At 34.3% G+C, this 24318-nt stretch overlaps 2 protein-coding genes across 10 annotated transcripts; one reads left to right on the top strand and one right to left on the bottom strand.

Moving 5' to 3' along the window:
* The first annotated feature begins 601 nt into the window (after positions 1 to 601).
* Positions 602 to 17599, top strand: LOC147539213 ((S)-coclaurine N-methyltransferase-like). 4 transcript variants are annotated; one of them, XM_086642103.1, is made up of 9 exons: positions 602 to 882; positions 9879 to 9987; positions 10691 to 10915; positions 15536 to 15635; positions 15756 to 15866; positions 16047 to 16136; positions 16231 to 16289; positions 16994 to 17408; positions 17518 to 17599. In XM_086642103.1, the coding sequence occupies exons 1-8, from the start codon at positions 672 to 674 to the stop codon at positions 17187 to 17189; spliced, it is 1101 nt and encodes a 366-aa protein (XP_086498229.1). In that variant the 5' UTR covers positions 602 to 671; the 3' UTR covers positions 17190 to 17408; positions 17518 to 17599. The 4 variants fall into 4 exon arrangements, with proteins under 4 accessions (XP_086498229.1, XP_086498228.1, XP_086498232.1 ...); XM_086642102.1 differs by having other exon boundaries at positions 618 to 882; positions 16994 to 17444; positions 17525 to 17599; XM_086642106.1 differs by lacking the exon at positions 602 to 882 and adding an exon at positions 5863 to 6486.
* Positions 17600 to 20394: 2795 nt separating this feature from the next.
* LOC147539212 (uncharacterized) lies at positions 20395 to 23296 on the bottom strand. 6 transcript variants are annotated; one of them, XM_086642296.1, is made up of 6 exons: positions 22848 to 23164; positions 22080 to 22135; positions 21701 to 21768; positions 21018 to 21144; positions 20823 to 20940; positions 20395 to 20720 (listed from the first exon to the last, which is right to left on the bottom strand). In XM_086642296.1, the coding sequence occupies exons 3-6, from the start codon at positions 21702 to 21704 to the stop codon at positions 20667 to 20669; spliced, it is 303 nt and encodes a 100-aa protein (XP_086498422.1). In that variant the 5' UTR covers positions 21705 to 21768; positions 22080 to 22135; positions 22848 to 23164; the 3' UTR covers positions 20395 to 20666. The 6 variants fall into 6 exon arrangements, with proteins under 6 accessions (XP_086498422.1, XP_086498424.1, XP_086498421.1 ...); XM_086642298.1 differs by lacking the exon at positions 22080 to 22135 and adding an exon at positions 22477 to 22572 and having other exon boundaries at positions 22848 to 23081; XM_086642295.1 differs by lacking the exon at positions 22080 to 22135 and having other exon boundaries at positions 22848 to 23296.
* Between the last annotated feature and the right edge of the window lie 1022 nt (positions 23297 to 24318).

Here is a 24318-nt window from a genome sequence, read left to right as displayed (position 1 = left end):
GGGCCCCAATTTTTTTTTGTTTTAGGCTACAAAATTCTTTGGCTGGCCCCTCGTGATAGCATTTCATTGTAAACTTTTTGCTGTGGATGATGGGTTGGGGTGCCGAAGTAAATTAGTACTAACAATTAATAAACAACTGGATTGCATTATATACTCCATAGTTTTCAATCCCCAATTAAATGGCAATTAGTCATTGGGTTAGTACTAGTAATCAAATATCATAAATGATGGGTACGTAAGAGAAGACTTGGAAATAGTAGTAGTAATCAAATGTCATAAATGATTAGGTTAGTGGTAGCTCAGTTGTAAGTGCATATCTTCCATAATGCGAAGGTCCTAGGTTCGATTATGTATTAATGTCTCTGTAATGACCATTATAGTAAAGAGAGATGCTAGAATCACAAAAGATTTTGACCAAAAAAAGTTCCCAGCTGATGTGGCGGTTGTGATTTTCATCTCTCAACGGCCTAGATTTGGTCAAAGTTTGAAACCACACCCGCCACATCAAGAACCTTTTTTTGTCAAAATCTTTTGTAACTTTATCATTTCCCTATAGTAAATATTAATATTTTTTTTGTCTATTCTCTATAAAAACTAACGTGAAGCAATCAGTTTCTATCTCATAATCCTCCTCTAATTTCTCCCCCTCTCTCTCTAGAATATACATATAGATGGCTAGTTTGGTGGAGGAGGGTAGTTTTGTTAATAACAAAGAATCAGTGAAGGAAAGGGTTAGCGAATTGGTTAAGCAATTAGAGAACGGATTGGTTTCAGATGAGGAGCTCAGGAAGCTCATGAGAGTTGAATTAGAAAAGCGTCTCGAATGGGGTTATAAATCCACTCATGAACAACAACTCTCTCAACTCATTGACTTGGCTCACTGTAATCTCTCTCTCTCAATATATATATAGTGTTATACATCTTCTTCAAACTAATTAATTTTAGGATAGGTTAATTAATTATACTAGTAAGGTGTATTTTTCGTTTGAATGATAATATAAGTAGACATTCGTGTCTCAGTTCGAGACCTATTGAGTAGAAACCAATTTGACAACCAATTCGGCAACCAATTAAGGATTGACCTAGTGAAGTACTTTGTTAAAGATTAATTAGAAAAATACTGAGCAACCCAAAACTTCACCCGAATTTGTATTCACTCTTTTAAGACTAGTCACCAAATAATGTTACTAGTTGTAATTTCTGTTTTTTCAAATAGACATAGTTCCTAATCACCTACTTTATCTTTCTTCATTATACTACTTTTTTAAAACCCTAATTTCACACTTTGACTAAGAACTATCTAAACTTTTACGATGGATTTAAAAATATAATAGGTCGTGGCTCTTCAATCCAACCTGCTTTACTCTGTATTACAGCATATTAAAGCCATTAGAACAAATCTATTTTACACAATTTAGTAGAACATATAATATATATATATATATATATTTTATAAACTAGATCTTGCAAATGTGATATAATCTATTCTAATTGTCAATTTATAACATGCAAAAATTAAGAATATTATACTAATAAACAATTGGATTGAAATTTTATCACCCAATTACAATTAGTGGTTGGGTTAGTGGCAATGGTGAGGAAGAGAGAAGTCTTGGAAATAGAAAAGGAGAAAAAAGTGGGAGTGAGTGGAAAAATGACAAAAAAAAGTTGAATTTAACCAAACTTATTTCTCAAAAAAAAAAAAAAATGGATAGCTAATTTGTTGTAATTTGTCCAAATCACAATGCGCTTTCGGAGGGTAGTGGTCTTGTTTACGTCTAGATATAGACTACACTCGGATTATCATCTGCAAAAGTTAGGGGGTGGTAGTGGTAAAGATATGTTTGTGTTATTGGTTGGGACATTTAAAATGTCTCTAAATATTTGTGTTATTCGTTTGAGACATTTCAAATGTCTTGAAATGTCTGTGTTATTCGTTTGACATATTTGTGTTATTCGTATTTAATAGAGCAAGACTGATTTTGAATGATACTTTATTCATCTCATATGAGGAGTATATATAATGTTACATGGTAGACAAGAATAGAAATATAGATTAAGTTTATGTTACAATTTTCTAACATTGCTAATTATAAGTTCTAGTACTGTGTCCTCCTAATCTGTTACCAATTTCTCTATGGACTCCTCGATTTAGGCTGTCAATATATGGACAATCAGATCTCTCTTTAACAAGTATCCACCATTAGATCCACAACGGAGCTATCTTAGGAGGTGCCCAACATCTCGATTGTCAGATAAGATTTCTAATCTTAAAAATGGAAGGCTCCAATCACTATTGCGACGATGCAAAGTGTATGCAGACGCCCTAAATGCATGGGCGTTGCGCAGTTTGTGTAGTGCAAACTACGCAAAGCACCTTATCATTTCAAAATCTCTCCTTAACTTGTCTAATGTCTTAGATGTTGGACAAACTCTAAATACGTTTTTTAGTTAGCTTTTTTGCATACCAAAGTAATTTGTTAATATCTCATTTATACGTAATTGATTTTGGACAAACTTTAGGTCTAAATTCAAGAACTCAAAACGACCAATTCAACAAGACTTCGTGCTCGTGATTTCGATAAGTCTAGGTGCCTCAAATTAAAAAATACCTGCCCAGCTAATGTTTAGTTAGGGTCTGATTCCAACATCACTTCTCTTAGTGGAGGTCTTTATTAGAAGAGAAGATGAGAGAGAAAGAAGAAGAGATCACAGAGGATAGATGGAAAGCATGAGAAAAATACAAGAGGAATTGAAAAAGAAACAAGAATAATATTCTCTTAGCAAACTCTTATTTATGGGACCAAAAGACCGAGTTGGACAATTTTGGTGACTAAAATGATGAGTGATTGTTCGTATTTATTAGTATTTGATAATGGTCCACACTTGGTTGGCCAAGTGGTTGATAGTGTTTACGTAAATTCCAAAACTCTGGAGGTCTCTAATTTGATTTCCGGAAGAGGTGGGCCCCATGGTTATTGAATTTGGGTTATCAAAAGTATAAATAATAAGTTTGTCGGGCTTTGGCCTCTTTAGTATGTTTGCCTTGAGGCCCCTTTGATTAGTAGTTCAACTTAGGTGGTTATCGTGCTTATCACTTATTGATGATGTATCAATATCATATAATGACTAAAATATGTATATCATAGTCGACTTTCAAAAAAAAAATTATTTGATAATGGAAAGTTCTATACGCGACCCACATAAATACTACGGGCGCCTTTTTATGAAAGCAAAATTGGTGAAAGATTCACGTGGAAACAGAGCGCCTATAACAGTTATGTAGGCACCTATAGAACACCCATTCGTTAAGAACGTTTAGACGATATTTAAGGTGTGTAAATAGAATACGACTAGCAAGGATAATGACCGGATAATATGATTTTATAATGCCTTACTTTAGTGTTGGGTTTTAGTCAATAATATGACTTCTTTGTTTGTAGATTATCTTATTTATGATTCTAATTTCTCTACGCCCAACATGGCCATACTATTTTGTTAAAAATAGTAAGTCCAAGGTAGTAGACTCAATTACTAATTATTAAGGGTGTAAATTCAATTACCAATTAGTATTTAGGGGGTAAAGTAAGAAAACCATAATATAAATTTAAAAAAAAGGAAAAAAAATTGGTTTTATCAATGAGTGATTATAACATTTTAAATTTTGCTGTTAAGCAAAAAAGAGAAAAAGAAGATAATAAATTTTTTGTCTTTAAATTTAATATATACTAGGTTTTCGTCGTATCTTACAGACGCGACAGATCCCTCTTGACTAACGCCGGTAAATCACATTTTTTGAAACCTACATTTCAAAAAATAAAAACTGAACTTGATTTGTTATTTTCTTTCGGGTGAAAAAGACACTACAAAAATGAAGTCTATTTGTGACGACCTGTGGCCGTCGAAGATAGGTGAAAATCCGTCGGAAAAAACCTATTTCCGACGGAACCTAGCCGTCGGAAAGTGGACGTAAAAAGAGGCATAGCAAATACTTTTTACGACTCATGAACCCGTCGAGAAACTAGAGGGAGAAATTACGTAGAGAGTAGTTTAGATAGTTTGAACATAGAGATATTTTAGGGAAATTGTAATCGATTTTGGGTAAACTAATTATTGACACTAACACCCTTTTGTTTTGATTCGAATTACAGGAAGAGGATTTTATATAGGTCGTCGGATGTGATTTCTGTCAAACTCTGAACAAAAATGAACAGTCAGACTTATACCTCACATAACCGACTAACCTGTTTTAATATATAGGGTTCCCTTTATTGGGAAATTGGGTAAAATGACCCAACTCAATTTTGACTTTGGCCAAATGACCTAAGTTTTGTAAAAACTGCTCAAGTAACCTAATTTGAGATTTTCTCCCACCATTACTCCTTTATAAAACCAAAATCTAGAAAATCTAGACTTGGAATTTTCACATACTTAGCAGCTCCGGCTCTAACAATAACCCATTTCTTCCTTTTCTTTCAAAATTCTTCACCGAAAATCACTAACATTGGCTCCAACTTTTTTTGCATCTTGGATCTTTGCACTTGGTTAGGGTTTGTCTCTTGTATTTCGGTCTTCTTCTTCACAGACTGACTTGAAAGTCACTAGGGTTTTTCATCTTTGTTAGGTTTTGCTAGGGATTTTGGCTAGCGTTTTCATCATCAAGTTGAGAAATAGAGTTTGGAGTTGAGAAACACCTAGAAAGAGACAAATATTGTTATGGAGGTTCAATGACTTCTTCTCAAACGACCTAAGACTTCCAAATCCATATATAAACCTAAAGGGGGAGAAAAACTATGTTGAATGAAAGGAAACATAGAGAGATAACCAAATCTCAAATGAAAAACATAGAGAGATGATCAAATCTAAAATGAAATTGACTTAGCTCTGTTATGGTTATGCTTGCAAGGTTTCACTTGGTTTGAAGAAGAGATAGGAAGAAGTTGGGTATACAAACGGAAAGAAAGAAGAAAAAACACAACTGCAATTTTGAGTAAAATTTCGGGAGTCTAGAATGTCTAGACTTGTTTCTATATTATGGGTACAATTTACTAAAATACTTTACGAAAAAAATTATTGAAGAAACAAAATAAAATACTTAAAAGAGGTGAAGAACTTGGATTGTCGAACAACTTTAAAAAATTCAAACAGCTATTGTGATATGTGAGAAAGTCAATAGTTATTTTAGGATGTAGATATTCAGTTACAACTAATGAGTTTACATTATAGACTATGAGCAAGAAATTAGAATGTCCAAACATTAACCAAGAAAAAAATCACAATACAATGAGATTCAACATTATAGATTAAAAAAATAAAAATACATTATGGAATCAGATAGAACAAAAAGAATCAAAGTTACACAAACTTGTACTTTTTACAAATTCTTAAATGATACAGTCACATCAAATATAGAGAACACACACAAAAAGAGAATCAATGGAAGAAAAAAAAAACCATCCAAACAACTATTTTCTCTACAAACACCGAATCCAACAACTATTTTCTCTATAAGCATCAGGTTAGTTGACCAAGTTCTTATAGAGAACTCGAGTCAAGAGGCATTGACCCTAGTTCATGATATGACCATTCGCTTACAACCATTTGGCCCGGTAGCTATAAAAGTGTCCACCAATAAGTATACGATTAAAAGTTACTAAGCATTGTGTATCAAAAAGCATAAAACATCAAAGAGTTGAATAGTTGATAATAGAGCAATTAAAATCAAGTTGTATTTACTTTCCACCAAAAAGTGATTGAACCTAAATATCAATTATCAAATTTTAAATACATATAATCAAACGTCACTAACCATTATATGTTAAAGCGAATAACATAAATCTAAAGGAACAAACGTCAATCTCTAGACTAGCATGCCATTAGATGATAGGATTTCTCTATAAATTCTAATTTTTGGGATGGATGATGATGGGTTGGGGAACTGAAGTTGACTTGCCACCCATGCCCCCTCCCTCTAGTTAAATCTACTAATCTAGAACATGCTGTAGGTAGGAGAGACCAAGAAGTAAATTAATACTAGTAATAAACAATTGGATTTCTACATTTTATAATCCATTGTTTTCAATCCCCAATTAAATGACAATTAGTCAATGGGTCAGTAGTAATCAAATGTCATAAATGATGAGTAAGAGAAGACTTGGGAATAGAAGAGAAGTGTAGATCTAGTGATTGATGATATTTCTATTCAAGCTCTATAAAGACTAATGTGAAGCTATTAGTTTCTAGCTCATAATCCTCCTCTCAATTTCTCTCCTCTAGAATTAGAGAAGACTTGGAGGGTTAGTATTGCTAATAAGAAAGAATCAATGAAGGGAAGGGTTAGTGAATTGGTTAAGCGCTTAGAGAATGGATTGGTTTCAGATGAGGAGCTCAGGAAGCTCATGAGAGTTGAATTAGAAAAACGTCTCGAATGGGGTTATAAATCTACTCATGAACAACAACTATCTCAACTCATTGACTTGGCTCAGTGTAATCTCTCTCTCTCCATATATATATATATATATCATATTTCTTCTTGAAACTAATTAGTTATAGGATAGGTTATTTGATTATGTTAGGATGTGTTTTTTTTTTTTTTTTTTTTTAAACTAGATCTTGTAAATGTGATCATATAATCGATTCTAACGATCAATCTAGAACATGCAAAAAAATTTAAGAATACTACACTAATAAACAATTGGGGTTGAATTTATATATATTCTCTCATCACCCATTTTCAATTAGTGATTGGTTTAGTGGTAATTGAGGAAGAGAAGACTTTGAAAATAGTAGGAAAAAGAAGTGGGAGTGAGTGGAAAAATGCCAAAAAGAAAGTTGAATTTAACCAAACATAATTCTGAAAAAAAGAAAAAGGATAGCTGATTTGTTGTAATTGTGTCCAAATCACAAAGGGCTTTTGGAGGTGGTGGGTCTGGTTTAGGTCTAGATATAGACAACCTTGAGATTATCATCTACAAAGTAGTAAGATCTAACAATTCTCATATCTACTCATTTTCTTTCACTTCCCATATTTAGTCTCCCACACACTTAACTCCATAATAAATACTATATTATTCCCACTTCTCATCATTGTCTTCCATGATTTTACAACCATGGCCACATTATTTAATCTTTCTCTTCCATCTAGTGGTCACGTTGCACGGTCAGGATTCAACCCAACATAAGATTTTTGCTAATTTATTACTCCTACTTCTCATCATTTTCTACCATGGTTTTGTTATGACTTCAATTTTATTTTCTAATTTCTTTCAAACTAATAATTCTAGTGTGGCCTTCTAATCTGTGACCAATTTCTCACTTAACTCTTTGATTTAGGCTGCCACTATATGGACAAATAGATCTCTCTTGAACAAGTGTCCACCATTAGATCTGCAACGGATCTATTTTGGAGGCGTCCAACCTCTTGATTGTCGAATCAGGTTTCTGATCTTAAAAATGAAGGATTTTTTAGTCAAAGGTCCAAAATCTAGGGGATAAACCCAAAAAAAATCCACTCTTGCCCAAAAATTAGTTGCAGGTCCAAATGTCAGTTTTTTATTTTTATCCCCCTCTTGCCCTTGGACGGGACATGCTGACGTTTTCCTGAAAAAAAAAACTGACTGGTAAATAAAATAATTTACCAGTACACGAAAAATTCAAATTCCCGCCCAGCAAACCATCTCTTCCCGGTAAATAAAATAATTTTCCGTACACAAAAAATTCCAATTTTCAAATTTTTTTGAAATTTCAATTTTCCGTCTAAAATTTCAAATTTTTTTGGACGAAATTTCAAATTCCCGCCCAAATTTCCAGTAAATAAAATAATTTCCCGGTCACAAAATCTTTTTTTCGAAATTTTGAAATTTTCAAACGAAATTTCAAATTACCGCCCAGCAAAAGTGTCTAGTACAAAAAAAAATTTCCAGTAAATAAAATAATTTCCCGAAAAAAATTTCGTTTCCCGGGAATTTTTCGGTGGCAGTTCCGTAAATTTCTGAATCCAGTACAGATATTGATGGACGGGTTGTCAGATTCTTTTTCAAAAAAAAATCGTTTCCCGAGAAATTTCGATGGCAATTTTGTAATTTTTCGATGGCAATTTTGTAATTTTCGATGGCATGAACCGTAAATACTTTGTTTTCCAAGGGCCATTTCGTCATTTTTTTTCTAACCTGACACTTTGGACCTGCTTTTTATTTTTTGTCTACCTAGGATGGGAATCCTATTAAGGGCCTCCTTTTGGACCCTTCCCCCAAAAATGAAAGACTCCAATCACTCTTACGATGATGCAAAGTGCATATGGGCACCCTAAACGCGTGGGCATTGCGCAGTTTGGGTAGTGCAAACCATGCAAAATACCTTATCATTTCAAAATGGGTTATTTCCCAAATGGCCCCCTACTTTGTGACCAGCTTCCCGCCTGGCCCCCTACTTTACGAGAAATACCCATATGGCCCCCTAAAACCGTTAACTTAAACTTTCCGTCACTCTCTCTCCTCCATCTCTTTTTCTCTCTCTGCCATGTCACGCCAACTCATCTGTTAGGCCACCTCATCACCTTCTCCGGCAGAGGTCGCCGGCCGGCCAAATTTCCGGCCGGCGACCTTCAAACTAAAAAAAAAAAAAAATTTTTTTTTTTTTTTATCTCTCTCTCTCTCTCTCTCTAAGAACTCCGGCGAAGGAACCCTTCGCCGGAGTTCGTCTGTTCTCACGAACAGATCTGGTCTGTTCGTGAGAACAGACGGATCTGTTCTCACGAACAGACCTGGCCTGTTCGTGAGAACAGACGGATCTGTTCTCACGAACAGACCTGGCCTGTTCGTGAGAACAGACGAACTCCGGCGAAGGGTTCCTTCGCCGGAGTTCTTAGAGAGAGAGGAGAGAGATAAAAAAAAAAAATTTTTTTTTTTTTTTTTAATTTGAAGGTCGCCGGCCGGCGACCTCTGCCGGAGAAGGTGATGAGGTGGCCTAACAGATGAGTTGGCGTGACATGGCAGAGAGAGAAAAAGAGATGGAGGAGAGAGAGTGACGGAAAGTTAAAGTTAACGGTTTTAGGGGGCCATATGGGTATTTCTCGTAAAGTAGGGGGCCAGGCGGGAAGCTGGTCACAAAGTAGGGGGCCATTAGGGAAATAACCCTTTCAAAATCTACCCTTAACACATGGGAGCCACTATATAATGAAGTTAAACTTGCCGTATGTCTTAGATGTTGGACAGATTCTAAAATATATCTTTTTTTTTTGAGAAATCCATTACGATCTAAGTTTGTCGTTACAAGGCATTGTTACATCATGAAGACATGATAAGCATGATAACCGCCTAAGTTAAACAAATAATGAAAGGGGCCTAAAGCCCAACAACATGAAAGAGGCCTAAAGCCCAACAAACTTCTTACGTTATTTATACATTTAATAATCTAAATTGAATAACCATGGATTCCACCTCCTCTGGGAATCGAACCTAGGACCTGAGTTCAAAAAGAGGAATTCAACAAGACTCCGTGCTCCTGAATTTAGATAAGTCTACGCCCCTCAAAAAATTAGGAAATACCGATCCAGTTAAGGTTTAACCAGAATACGATTCCAACATCACGTCCCTTAGTGGAGGTCTTTAATAGAAAAGAAGATCAGAGAGAAAGAAGAAGAGATCACAGAGGATAGATAGAAAGCATGAGAATAATTAGAAAAAGGATGACAGGAGAAATTGAACAACAAAGGAAGACAATTTTCTCTTAACAAACTCTTATTTATGGGTCCAATAGACCTAGTTAGACAATTTTGGTGACGAAAATGATGAGCCATTGTTCCTTTTTATTAATATTAGATAATTGGAAGCTTAAAAATAGTTTTTAATTAGTAGTTTGATGCATATTTGTATGAACAGCCATGAAGAAAATGGAAATTGCCATGGAGATAGATGCATTAAACTCCACTGTGTATGAGGTTCCCTTATCCTTCCTACAAATAATACATGGTACTACTATCAAAGAAAGGTATGTATTTATAGTAGAAGGGAAATAAAGAATTTTATAAATTTCATTTGCGAATAGAGTAATTAATGTAACAACAATAAAATCTATATACACGGCACTGAAAAGGAAAAGGAAAAGAAATTAGGATTGTAACACATTAGATCAATCAACAATGCTATTTGGCCCGACAATGAATGATCTGAGAAAGCAAAGTTTTCACACGACATCACCAATTTTGCTTTTTAGGGCCATTTGGTCTATTTATTGTCGGAGCAAATAGCATTTTCATAGTCCAATTTGTGTATGAAAATGTTTTTCAAATTTGATTTTAACAATCTATTATATTCTCTTAGTTTAAAAATAATAATAAAAAAATAAGGGCCAATTCTTGTTTCATCACTAGTTTATTGTCGGACCAAATAGCATTTTCCTAGTCCAAACTGTGTTGGGGTTGTTTTTTTCTCTCCAAATTACTCTCATAATTTAATTGTTTTTTTTTTCTATTTCTTATGCGATTCCTCACTTTCCTCTCTCGTCTTCCTCTTCCACCCCGTTTATCTTTACTCTCTCCTATCTACATTTTCTTTCCTATTGTCTCCATTAAGTCAAACTAGCTATCAATAACAACAAATGCTAAATTTTACATAATAATTCATATCTGCAGATAGAAATATAAGAAAATTTACTTAGAAACTAATTTAAATATGTAAACAAACTTGTGCAGTTGTCTTTACTTTAAGGATGAATCAACAACAGTGGATGAAGCTGAAATAGCAATGATGGATTTATACTTAGAAAGGGCACAAATAAAAGATGGCCAAAGTATTCTTGATCTTGGGTGTGGACTTGGAGGATTCTCATTCCACATTGCCTCAAAGTTCACAGGTTGCAATATTACAGCAGTAACTAACTCTGTCAAACAAAAAGAGTTCATTGAAGAAAAATGCAAGTAAGTATATTTTATTACCTTTTGGGTTTGTGAAGCGAGTAAATTCATGAAACATAAATTACTTCGATATAAACTACTTTTCCTGTCAAGGATCATTATGACTTATATATTAGGGTCCACGGGTTTTAGGCCTAAAATAAAATTCAAAAAGGGATTAAGGTCCAATCTTCACAGAAAATATGATTTTAGTCATTTTTCCTTTTGGAAGAAACATTGTTGATACATAATGTGTTATGTATGCTACATAAAAAAAATGAAATAAAGTATAAAACTTTAACAATAAATAACACGTTATTTATGAAACAAAACAAGAATCAATAAACAGAAAAACACTGTAACTTTGACATCTAGACATACTTTAACTACACTAAATGTGTTTTGTTGTAGAAATATACGTAATTGATACTAAATAACGTGTATATTACGAAACAGGTAGTAAGTTTGAAATCAATCAAAAAAATCTGAGAAAAAAAAGAAAGAAAATTTTGGGGATTGGTTTTCGAAAGTGGGTTTTTTCTAATATAAAAGGTTATAATGGTATTATGGTTAAAGAGATATGATAGAGATATGTTTTTTTTAAAGAGATGGGTCAATTTGGACCAGGGCCGGCCCAAGTAGTTGGGAGGCCCAAAGCGAAGTAAAATATGGGGCCCTTCATACACTAACTATTAAAAATATTTTTTTTGTCATGACAAATATATTAGTACGAAAAACTTGACTAAAAAATTGTACACTTGAACTTATATACTAAATAAGAAGTGAGCCCAATCTACATATAGAAATGAGCTAAATATATTTTGAGAACATTCTTCTTACTTTTCTAGATACAAAATTATTAATTATGCATTTTAAATAAAGATAAACATATAATAAATCTAAAAATAGAAAAAAAAAATTAAATAATATAATCAAATATTAACTAACAAGAAATAAGACAGAGTACCTTTAAATTGTAGTTAAGAATTAGAGAAGAATTGTTACCCGTGTTAGGATCAAAGAGAAATAGCAACGAAAATTTAGGGACACAAAATAAAGATTTTTTTTCTTTTTTTTTTTGTTGAAGAAAATAACAGAAGTTTTTAGAGAGAAAGAAAGAATAGTGGAGTATGAATTATTTCATATGAGAGAGATAGCACACCAACAAAAATTTAAGAGAGAACCAAAAGTTTTTGGGGGAGAGAAATACAAAATAAAAACTATAATAGGTTAGAGTTGTTGTCTTATTACCTCAACAAAAAAAAAGAGTTGTTGGCTTATTGGGCCGTGCCAATTTACAAATAAAAGATGAATTAGGGTTTGACCTCAATGTAACATTTTAGAGTGGGGCCCATATAAAGAAACTTCACGTTTACTTGTATTTAAAACTTAAACTTTCCCAAAACAGTACTCTGATTAGTTTGTTCTTATTTCTTTTATGTGTGCGCCTTTAAGATGTCAATATTTGGGGCCCTTGCGCAAGTGAGGCCCAAAGCAGCCGCTTTGGCTGCTTTGGGCCTGGGCCGCCCCTGATTTGGACTAAATATCCATTATAATTATTATTTTGGCTTAAAATCTTATATTAATATTAGGGTGGACTAAATGTGTTTCGAGATGTAGATTTTTAGACTAGGAACCCAAAAATTATATATATTATTGGATTGACGGTCACGATGTACCTTATCGGACACTAAGGTTGTCACGGTGATGAACAAGCAACCAAGAAAAATAGTGACAAAAATAAACTCACACAAAACACATGAGATTTACGTGGTTCGATTTATTAAACCTACTCCACAACAAGTCCGTGGCTGAAATCTTAGGGGCCCAATGCCAAATTTTATCAGGGGCCCCATGTATAAACATGTGAAAGAAGTTACCTGCCAAATAACAAAAAGCAACTAAAATAATTCGACTATGAAAAGACAACAAGTGGTTTATTATTCAAATCACAATATATTTTTTGGTGTCATTATCCGTAGACATACTAAATATTAACTTACAAACAACATAAAGATCCGAACCACACACCTAATTGAATCCTTATTAAGAAAATATTAAATTTTTACTATGATACATACTGTTGTAACTAAAAAATTGCGGAAGCTATCGAACCTATCCTAGAATTTGATCCGATTATGAAAATTAATCGAAAAGCTAAACCAAAACTAAATATGTAAACAGAATTAACAAGGTTCGGCTTAAAGGATAGACAAAGACAACTCACACAAGCCGCAAGTTCGTCCTAAGACGGTACCATATAGAAATTTAACCTTCTATACTAGATCTTCGACGACCGAGAAATTAAACACCGCTCAAACACAATGAATAAAATTTCTCTCTCACCTGCTCTCTCCTTCTCTCTTGCTCTCTATTGAATTGTTGTTGTTTGTGTTCTGTTTTGATTGGCACTCAATCCTCATATATATACTAGGGTATAGCCCGTGCCTCCGTCACGGCATAATTTCGTGTGAAAATAAGTTGGAAGTGGGGAGGAAAAGAATTTAGTGGGTGGTTTGTAACTAATTTTCTGAAAAAGTGGGAGGGAGAGAATTGTGGGTGAGTGGTTATTTTTTAGCAGTGAGAAACCGTGATTTTTTGTGGTTGGTTATCAAAAAAGTGGGAGAGAATTAAGGAGGCTCTGATTTAGTGGGTTTGAAATTCAATTTTAGTCGTTAGATTAGATAATTCTTGATGAATATCGGATGGACGTGAATATCCATGACATAAATCTACGGCTCACCTCAAAAAACACCATTGTGTTATATATAATAGATATATATATATATATATATATATATATATATATATGAGGATTGAGTGCCAATCAAAACAGAACACAAACATTTAGAAACCAACCAATTACAAACCGCCTCTGCTTCTCACAAAACTGCCTTTTTACACATACAATCATGACGATTAAGTAATACCAAGAAAAAATAACAAAAACATTATCGATATATAATGATCTTGACGGAGTTGTTTTCAATTTGGGTATTTTATCTCTCTTTTACTTGTAAAAAAGTATTAGTATAACAAATATTCATGTCAATAAACTATGAATGAACAATAAAGTGAATAAACTGAAGAAGTAAGTTAATTATCATGTCTTAACTCATGTTAATAGTTAATTTAATAAAACAGTTTAAATTAGTTGAATTATAATTGTTGATTTATATATTTTAAAGAGACTAGCTATAGTGGAAGGCTGCTATAAAGATTGAATTATAATAAAAGACTAGGGTATATCCCGTGCCCTAGGGAACGGCCACTTGTATCAATCAAATGTTACGGAATTTATTATTATATTTTATTGGGACAGAGAGATTTTTATTAGTTATTATTTTCTTGAGAGAGATAGAGAAATTTTAATTTCTTTTTTTAACCCTTGAAATTTATTATGTTTTTTTTTTCTTTAAATTAAAATTTTTATTTCTAAGAAGGAAAACTCTTGAAATTTATTATGTTTCTTTTTTTAATAAAAAATATTGGCCAAAATATTTTATATCTAACAAATAGTCTTTTTTTTTTGTTGAAAATCCAACAAATAGTCTCTCTTCTAAATCTATAGAGGGTAAATTACTAATCTAGGTAGAAAAACTAAGTTATTCTAGAATGAGAGTAAATGGAAGATATATAGTGAAACAGAAAAACAAATTGGGGATTTTAAAAGGTAAGAGAGAGAAGTTGTAGATGCTTTTTTTTTATGAAAGGAAAGTTGTAATGCTTAGAAAGAGAAAATTACTGTTCAACAAAAAAAAAAAGAAAAAAAAACAGAGAAAATTATAGAAAATTGGGAAACAAGTGGATAAGTTACCTGCGTGAAAAAAGAAGGGTTATTTCCTAAATGGCCCCCAACTTTGTGACCAGCTTCCTGCCTGACTCCCTACTTTAGCAATAATTTATGTATGACCCTCTTTTTCTGTTATCTTTAACTTTCCGTTACTCTCTCTCCTCCATCTCATTTTCTCTCTTTGCCACATCATTTCAGCACGCCACATCATCGTCTTCACCGGCAGGGGTCGCCGGCCGGCCAAATTTCCGGCCGGCGACCTCCAAACTTTTTTTTTCCTCTCTCTAAAAAAAAAATTTAATTCTCTACTCTCTCTCTCTCTAAACTACGGCGAAGGGGGTTTTCCTTCGCCGTCTAGTCTGTTCGTGATGAACAGACCTCCATAAAAGACAGAGAATACATGCTTTGGGTTTGTGACCTTCTAACTCATAAACAATTAGAGGTGACATATTTTCACACGTCTCAACTTTTAAACCTAATACTCATCTTTTTTTTTTTTAGTGTTGTCGAGCACATGTTTAGTCATTAGGCTTATTACATATGGATCTACTATGACCATGTTATGTTTATAGTCTAACTCAAAGCCAATTAACAATTAGTAGGAAAGAAAGAATTATTGTATTCTTACTTGTTAGAGTATCTTTCTATGATGTCGAACTACTCTTACATAAAGACATTTAGAGAAAGAAGTTATAATTATTGAGACACAGGGAGACAAAGTCAGTACAACCCTACTAGGCAACTGATTGCCATGAAGAGAACTGAATGTTGAGAAATACACAATTAAATAGATAAAACTCTGAATATTGTTATACGTCTTCCATAATACTCACAATCTTTACTTCTTGCAGAACTCTTAATGTCCCAAATATTAAGGTTATTTTAGCAGACATATGCACTACAGAAATAGAAAATGTCTTCGACCGCATTATCGCCATCGGATTAATCGAGGTCAGCATAAAATTGAAATTCTTAATGTCTTTTTTGCCTAACTAGGAAATAAATATGTGATTTTAAAACATTTAATTCTTTACCAGAGTTAAACTAGGTGTTTTGTGTTTGAATTGGCAGCATATGAAGAATTATGAATTACTTCTTAAGAAGTTTTCAAAATGGATGACACAAGATGGTCTTCTCTTTATAGAGCATCTTTGCCACAAGACATTTGGTTACCACAATGAGGTTCAAATTTCTCTCTCATTTAAATTCATATGTTGCTAAACTCCTAGTTAGAGCTATTAGCCGATTAGGGCAGTTTTACTACTATCTAGCACAAAAAACCAAGAGTTTGTACTTTTCAAAAAGGCAAGGTTTCATTTAATTTAGGAGTTTGCATGTTTTTCTTCTTTTGGTCCATTGTAGCCTCTTGATGAAGATGATTGGTATACTACATATTTCTTCCCAGCTGGAACATTGACGTTTATACCATCATCCTTTCTTCTATACTTTCAGGTAAAACCTTATTAATTACATGAATTTATTCTGGTTTTTAGTTTTAATTGATCAACTTTCATTAATTAAAATTGAGTTCCATTTGGTCTTGCAGGATGATGTTTCAGTAGTTGATCATTGGACTCTGAATGGAAAACATTTTGCTCGTTCAAAGTATGTATGAAGAGTAACCACATTCTTTTTGGTGCTAGACTGCTAGGGCAAAGACCCCAAACCTAGGATCTACCCTGGTCGTCTTTGCTCATGTTAAGTTCGTGATCATCTAACTCAAAACCAATTAGCAAAGAGTGGAGTGGACCTAGACATTATATGCTTGGTTGCTAGATATCACTTCTCTCATGTAGGACTATCTTCACACACTCCTTTATGTGTGGTGTATTTCAGCCTAACACGTGTTTTTTCTTTCTTTTCGGGTGATGTGGGGCAAGTGTGGCTTTTAAACCAATCACGTGTGGCTTTTGAACCAATCACGTGTGGGTCTAACTCTGATTCCATGTTACATTTGTGGTCATCTGACTCAAAATCCATTGGCACTGAGTGGAGAGGACTAGACATTATATGCATAGTTGCTAGATACCCCTTCTTTCATGTGAGACAATTCTCACAGCTCTTATCTCTCTCATTTTGTTCTTATTCCAAACTTCCTTTGCATCCTCTGTTGATGGAAGTCCTCAACAAATCAAAATTGAACAGAAGGGGCGATGACCTCCCCTTTGTCTAACAAAGATGTTCATTTCGTTTTACCCGGCATTGCGATGGCTAAATTCCCTTCCCCGATTATAAACTAGTGCGCCAAATAAATTTTAAGAAAAGGAAAATAACTTGGATTTAATTATTTTGGTTTATTAAATTTGCAGCGAGGAGTGGTTGAAAAGAATGGATGAAAAGATGGATGAAGTAAAACAAATATTTCGTTCAAACTTAAAAAGTGAAAATGAGGTTACAAAAACGATAGGAGAATGGAGATTCCTCTCCATGAGTGCTGCTGAAATGTTTGGTTACAACAATGGTGAAGAATGGATGGTCTCACAACTTCTTTTCAAGAAAAAGTAAATTCTATGCAAGTTTGATTGATTAATTAATGAGACTATATTATTTCTATCTTTAATCAATAATGTACCTTGTCAACAGTTGGTAGCCCAAGTGGTTCCAAGGTGTTGACATAAACTCCAGAAATCCCTGGAGGTCCCAGGTTCGAATCCCAGAGAAGGTGGAATCTTTGGTTATTTGAATTGGGGTTATTAGGGTGTAAATAATGTTGTTGGGCTTTAGGCCATGTCTTGTTGGGCTATAGGCCCGGTTCTGTTAGTGTTTGAGTGGGCGATTATCGAGCTTATCACATCTATGATGTATCAAGTGCCAAATGTAACGACATACGTAGATCGTAGTCGACTTCCAAAAAATAAAAAAAAATAATGTACCTTAATATTTTGTAACTTGATAAAGTTTGCTTTATGTTTTTATTTTAAGGTCGTATATGCCTCTGGTCTACAAAAACTACAATTTGTTACCCTTTGGGGTCTAATCCGTGCTTTAGGCCAAGCTTTTCATTGGTGTATTACCGTTAAATGTGGAGTGGCATGTAAAAGGTCAGTAATTCTGTTGGAATCAGAATCAATTTTCGACCAGTTCCATGCTTTTAGCCTCAAGAATCACTCACACCCAATTCCAGGTGAATGAGATATTCAAGTTTGAATCTTTTTTTTGAAGTTAATTATTTTAGAATAGGGACTAAAATATAACATGGGAAAGTTAGGTTGAGGGTTGTTTTGGCAATAACTAAGAGCCCGGAGACCAAACGACTCATATCACATCGAAACGAAATAATCATAACAGTGCTTGTTTTTAGCGTGTGGGGTACTTTCTTTCATATGCTATGATCCTATGGATCACGTTATTCCCCTCGTGCCTCGTTCGCAACGGCCAGACATTAGGGGTGTTCGTTGGTTTGGTATCCGGCATTTTGGTGGCATCCGTTACCAAACCACTCATGGTTTGGTTAGTGATTTCTCAAACCGTACCACACCGCTCATGGTTTAGTTCGGTTACCAACCAAATCGTTGATGAGCGATTTGGATACTACTGGATACCAAACCATTCATAAAAATAGTTTGTTCTCTATGAAAATCAACGAATCAAGTTACTTTTTTTATACATTGACGTTAAAATCAAGACAACACTCCTTAAAAACAGGAAGAAACAATAAAACAATTATGATACGTCGAAAAACATTTAAGCATTTAAGACATGTGAAAGCCATCGACTGAACCAATATATAGTAGCTAGTAGTATTAATGATACATGGATCGTTTTAATTTAATACTAACTAGTACCATTATATTGTAGTCGTGTTGCTTTGTATGGGTAGTAGTTATTCTTGTTTTGGCAAGAACTTGATGAAAGATATGTATTTGTATGAAATTATAGAGATACGATAGATATATTTTAAAACAAATTATGTATATATATAATTATATATATTAATTGAATTTGACTGGTTCGGTTTAGTTTTAATGGTTCCAAAAAATTACATCCACTTATCGAACCAAACCAGTTGATTTTTGAAAATCTACAACCGTACCGAACCACTCGTTGTTTGGTTCAGTTTGAAAACCGACTAGACTGGGTTGGATTGGTTTAGATTGGTTTGGTTTGGTCTATTTTTGCACACCCTTACCTAAAGTGGTGATAATACGGCTAGCGTCCTGACCTAAAGTGTTGGTAATAAGACTAGCATTCCAACTATTATTGCTAATGAGTTGGGCCACATTAGTGAGCGAGGAGTTGTGAGGGTTAGGAAGGGGAGCCAAGAGAGTGGGAATCCAATTATCCTTCCAGATGTTGATGGATTGGCCATTATGAACCTCCCAAAGGGTAAGAGGCGATATTTTGTTGAGTTAGTGGTGAATGGTTTTCCAGATTCAGGAGTGAGTTTGCCTTATGAGTCCCGGAGTGGTAGTGTTGGGGAAGTATTGTGACTTAAGAATTTTGACCCAAAGGGTAACGGGCTCAGCCTGGAGATGTCAGGCTAGCTTACCCAAGAGGGCTTGGTTATCCAAATACGGATCACGAAAGCCTAAACCTCCATAATTCTTTGGAATGCCTTTGGATTTTCCCCACCAATAACACCATTGATGTGATTGCACGCGCCTTTGAGGATGGCGAAGCATTGCATCTGGTATCGGGGAACGGTCGAAGCTATTGTCGACACACAACCGTTTGGCTAGTTTAGGACAGAAAATTATTATGCCACGTGGACAATTTAGAGTAATTTGGTCGACCAAAGCATTGAAGACTTTAATTTTTGTTAGCTCCGATAATTAGTTGGTCACCGAGATATTTATGAGAAAGGGAAGGCTGACGAACTTTGAGGCTGCGAATTGATGAGATTGTTTGCTTCTGGTTCTTCATTAGAAATTTGCCCTCATCGTATCTTACAAATATTGGGTCAGGAACAAAAGTTCATAGTAGTTTTGAAATGCTTTATAAGATTTTACAGAAGTTTCATAAAATCTTGTGAAAGATTCATAAAATAATGTGATAGCACTAGGAAGATTTGTAACCTTTTTGGTGTTTTTAAGTACAAAAAATTATGAGGCATCATACAAAACAAAATATAAAGCTTTATAACAAAGTATGAAGTTTCATTAGATAATATGTAACTTGATAACTCGGTATGAAACATCATAATAGTACGAAACTTCGTAACATGGTATGAAGTTTCAAAAGGATTCCGATGTTTCTGCTTACCTTTCATATTTTGTCTGAAATTTTGATACTTTTGTTTTGTATTGTAGGTTTATCACTTCATCATCATGGAAGCGGATAGGCTTGAGAATCTTATGGCAAAAATGATCGACCTCTTAGGCCATAAAGTTTTGACAAGTAATTATAAATATGACTATATGAATGAGAAGAGCGCGCTTGTAATAGGGTGTTAACATCTTGTAATATCAACTTATGTAACTTCGAACATTTTGTTCAAACTCAAGTACAAAATAAATTCATGATATATTTTGTAGTAGCATTTTTCTATTTCGGGATTGTATTTCACTATGAAGTTTGATACAATAAAATTTATAAATTATAAAATGGACTTAAAACCCATGCCCTCTTTTCTGTACTGCAAATTATTGAGAAAATATAATGAAACCAGATCCTCTTTAAAACACAGATAAGAAATCATTTTCAAATTTATAAATTTTATTGCCATTCACATTGATGCCCTGATGTATATTTTTAAATCCAGAGGATGCCATTTTAGAACAGAAATGAACCACAATATACATGAAAATGAAGTCATGAAATTACAGAAGTTACTTCTAACTAGAAGAAAGAAAATAAAAACTTTCATTTTCTGACAACCAACAATCCGAAATCTGTACAGACAACTAAATTGGCACCTTTGATACATAACACCATTATGCTTTAGCTGCACTACTAAAAGTACAGAACAAAGAATAAGTACTTTACCGGAAATTTGATCGTCGTGTTTGAAGCTTAGAAAAGATGGATCTGGCGAGTCTAAGATCAGATTAGTAGCACGAGCAATGTGATCGACAATGCAATTGAACATGCCAAAGCCTGTAGCGACAGTCTAGCTCATTAAATTTACGAACTACTTTCAAAGAGAGGAAGACAAGATTATCGGTTTCACAAGTAGATATCAGAGAATGGGGAACTTACAGCGACAGCAGAGGCAGCTAGACCTGCTCGCTCTCTTGGGTCCTTACGGTAGTAGTTACTGAAATAGAGAATCGTAGCGTAGTACCACATTAATGGGAACACGAACCCAAGTAAGAAACTGCAAAGAGACAAAAACATGAATGAGAAAAGAGAGATGGGGTACATAAGAGAAAGAGCGTGAGAGAGAGAGCTTACGAGAACCATCCAATTCCACATCCAAAACATGGAAGGGGTTTGTCAAACAATCCCAATCTCGGGTCTTCTGCATCCCTAATCTGAATATAATTGCCCTTTTCATGGTGCATAATTTGTGTAGATTGCCCTGTATTCATAAGAATACCTTCTCATTTTGAAGTGTTCACAACTTCTAAAACATGTAACAACTTGTTGTATGATACTATGATGTGCACAATAATCTTATAACTCTTTTCAGACCTACTTGCTTAATGACGCGGGTGGTCAAACATTTCATGTGGTTGGAAAAAAATGCATTATAAAGTTAACTCTTTTGCCATTGCTACTTGTGAGATTTACTTGCAAAATGACCAATATTACTAAAACGTGGTAAGAGATACGAAACTTAAGCGCAAGAACTTAGAATGAAGTCAGAGGGCTCTGAACAAACTGGTCAGGCTTATAGAAATCTTTAATCACAGTTTAAGGCTGCCCTTTTTAGACATAAAACTAAAACTGAGTCAAAGACTCGAGTGTTCGGATTTGAATTACTTTTCCAAGATATGAATAATGAGCTAGAGATATATCAATAACATCAAAATATCAAGTGCACAAATTACAAATGAGAGAAATCACAAATAATCATAACAAGTCTCTAAAAAAACTTAGGCAAATGAGTATATAATTCCAATGAAGTGAAGTACCCATTTGTGTTAGAGCCAAAATGATCAATTTGTCAAGATCCTCGGTTCTTCAGCTAGCTAGAAAGCACCTGTTTCAGAGAAGACAATTTTTTGCTGGTTCTCACTCAAGGATTCAACATAACATTAGTTTCAAGATTTTCATATTCACTTGCCCAAAATAATGCACATATAATTTACCACAATAGCTCTATAATGCATTCACGAATCCGAGGACACATAATATAAATAGACCTATAATCGTACATGATGTGCTCTATGAATTCACTGAACCGCAATACTAAATTGACCTTTCTGTGTTGGACAGGAATTATGGATGCTTTTTAGAGCCTATAGATACAATTTTCTTCCTGACTATACTAATTCGCGCGGAATTATGTACCCATAAAGTAGTCAATAGAAACCAGCCTCCGGTTATAGAAATCCTGGCTCCACTGCCTGTAAGAAGTACAAAATAGAACTAGAACTAGATGACGTTGAAAACCAATCATAAGTTGCACCGGGAGATACTATGAAAAACAATAAAGTTGACAACCTCATTCATGCCTAGTCGGAAATGGGTCGAGCAAATTATCGAATACTAAGTATATATATGTTATAAATATCAAATTAGGTATCTAATATATCTTTCCAAACCTGAATTTAGCTAATCAAAATTCAAATAATGAGTAAATAGTCTCAAGATCTAAATAATTAAGGCAATAAAAAGAAGATCATATAAAAATCTAACTGAAATTCTAGAAAAAAATCTCAGAAAAATAGGGTGTTCAAATTCAAACCGCAAGCTTGATCTCACCACCAGAGACATAATAAAAACCTAATTTGTGTTCGTTTCCCCTAACCAATCATTTGCCACCAACAAACCCCAATTTATTCTATACAACATCAAACAAACCAATAAAAATTGGATCAAAATGGGAAATCCAGGCACCCAAGTGAAATTAAACTAAACCCTAACATACCCCAGTCATCAGAAATCAAAATCTCTTTGTAATTCAATCTAGACTCAAATAAATAATGTGGGTAGTGAAGAAAATAAACTATCTAATAGAAAAATCAAGTTATAAAACAGGAGAAATTGTACTAAATCAAAAGAACCCTAAAATTGCAAGAACAAATTAGGATTAATTCGATTAAGAAGAAAAATTACCTCAAAAGAAGTTAATCCAAGAAATGAATCCTTCTTTATATGTTTACACAATAAAAGATTGAGTGAGACAGAGAGAGTTCTAGGTTTTAGAGAGAGAAAGAGTAACGTTTTAGGTGATTGTTTTACCAACCGACCTTCAAATTTGAGAAATGAAGAAAGAGAGAATTAATCAAGTACTTCCTTTGCTGATGACATTCATGGGAAGAATGAAAACTTTGTGAATTTATTTTATTCAATTCGATCATTGGATCCAATTATTCAATATGATCTCTACTGAAATTTGCCTTAACCCCAAAGTTGACTGGAAATCCATCCTTGACCGTTAGTCAATGTTTACCATTGGGGTGTTTGATTTTGGTCAGTATTTTTGGGGAAATAAGAAAAGTTTACGGTGCAATAAGTTTTGGTTGGAAACAAAAATATTTAGAAATTTTTTGTTTCATCCAAACATCACCTTCACGTTTTTTTTAGTTTTTTATTCTTTCATTTTCCCTTCCCACCTCCACTATAACTCTGTCGACCTCTACCATAGTACTCTTGCGACCTTCACGGTTAACGTCGACGATCTCCACCACAAAATCCGACTGTCTCCTCTTTCTCTATTTCTCTCTCTTTTCTTCTCTCTTCTCCCTCTCCTCTTTTATCACTCTTATGTTTTTTCTGTTTTTTATTCTTTCCTCTCCACTTGTGTTTTTTATTCTGTCCTCTCTCTTTTCTTCTATCTCATCCCTTTCTTTTTCCTCTCATTGCTTCTCTCGCTTTCTCTTTCTAAGTCCCGGCGAAGGGCAAAGCCCCTTCGTTAGAACCTCATTTGCATGTAGTTCTTCCAGATCCATATGGAACCCTACCTTTGTCCACTTCGTTAGAAACTCATTTGCATGTAATTCTTCCAGATCCATATGGAACCCTACCTTTGTCTAGAAACTAGATGCGGTTTTCATCGAAGAGCCTCTCCCCTTTGCCGGAACTTAGAGAGAAAAAGAAAGAGAAGTAGGGAGAGGGAAAGAGGAGAAAGAGAGAAAACAAAAGCAAAGAAGTCGTCGTCAACTCCGACCATCGACTTTATGCCGACAACTTGAATGGTGTGTTTTGGAGAATGGTTGTTGGGTTTTCCACTATTTTCTGCAGAAATCGTTAGACTTTGAACAATGATAATCACCAGATCGATAGTATGACAATGTATACTTGAGAGTAAAAACTTTATAACCCATGCAATTATCTGTTTTGAGCAAGGTCGGCCCTGGGGTGCAAGCATCGACTTTATGCCGACAACTTGAATGGTGTGTTTTGGAGAATGGTTGTTGGGTTTTCCACTATTTTCTGCAGAAATCGTTAGACTTTGAACAATGATAATCACCAGATCGATAGTATGACAATGTATACTTGAGAGTAAAAACTTTATAACCCATGCAATTATCTGTTTTGAGCAAGGTCGGCCCTGGGGTGCAAGCGGGCAAAGCCTCGCTTCGGG

This window comes from Eschscholzia californica, unplaced genomic scaffold, assembly GCF_041429995.1.
Source record: "Eschscholzia californica isolate CP2 unplaced genomic scaffold, dmEscCali1.0.p SCAF_5, whole genome shotgun sequence".
NCBI classification, from domain to species: Eukaryota; Viridiplantae; Streptophyta; class Magnoliopsida; order Ranunculales; family Papaveraceae; genus Eschscholzia; species Eschscholzia californica.
This window is presented reverse-complemented; position numbering and strand designations above follow the sequence as displayed.

What these genes read in the sequence shown, in the direction of transcription:
- LOC147539213 (XM_086642103.1), top strand. Translation starts at nt 672, where the DNA reads ATGGCTAGTTTGGTGGAGGAGGGTAGTTTTGTTAATAACAAAGAATCA. An exon ending in CATTTGGTTACCACAATGAG is followed by an intron (nt 15,867 to 16,046) that starts GTTCAAATTTCT and finishes GGTCCATTGTAG; the next exon opens with CCTCTTGATGAAGATGATTG. An exon ending in CCTTTCTTCTATACTTTCAG is followed by an intron (nt 16,137 to 16,230) that starts GTAAAACCTTAT and finishes TTGGTCTTGCAG; the next exon opens with GATGATGTTTCAGTAGTTGA.
- LOC147539212 (XM_086642294.1), bottom strand. Translation starts at nt 21,154, where the DNA reads ATGAATACAGGGCAATCTACACAAATTATGCACCATGAAAAGGGCAAT. An exon ending in TGTGGAATTGGATGGTTCTC is followed by an intron (nt 20,941 to 21,017) that starts GTAAGCTCTCTC and finishes GTCTCTTTGCAG; the next exon opens with TTTCTTACTTGGGTTCGTGT. An exon ending in TAGCTGCCTCTGCTGTCGCT is followed by an intron (nt 20,721 to 20,822) that starts GTAAGTTCCCCA and finishes CTGTCGCTACAG; the next exon opens with GCTTTGGCATGTTCAATTGC.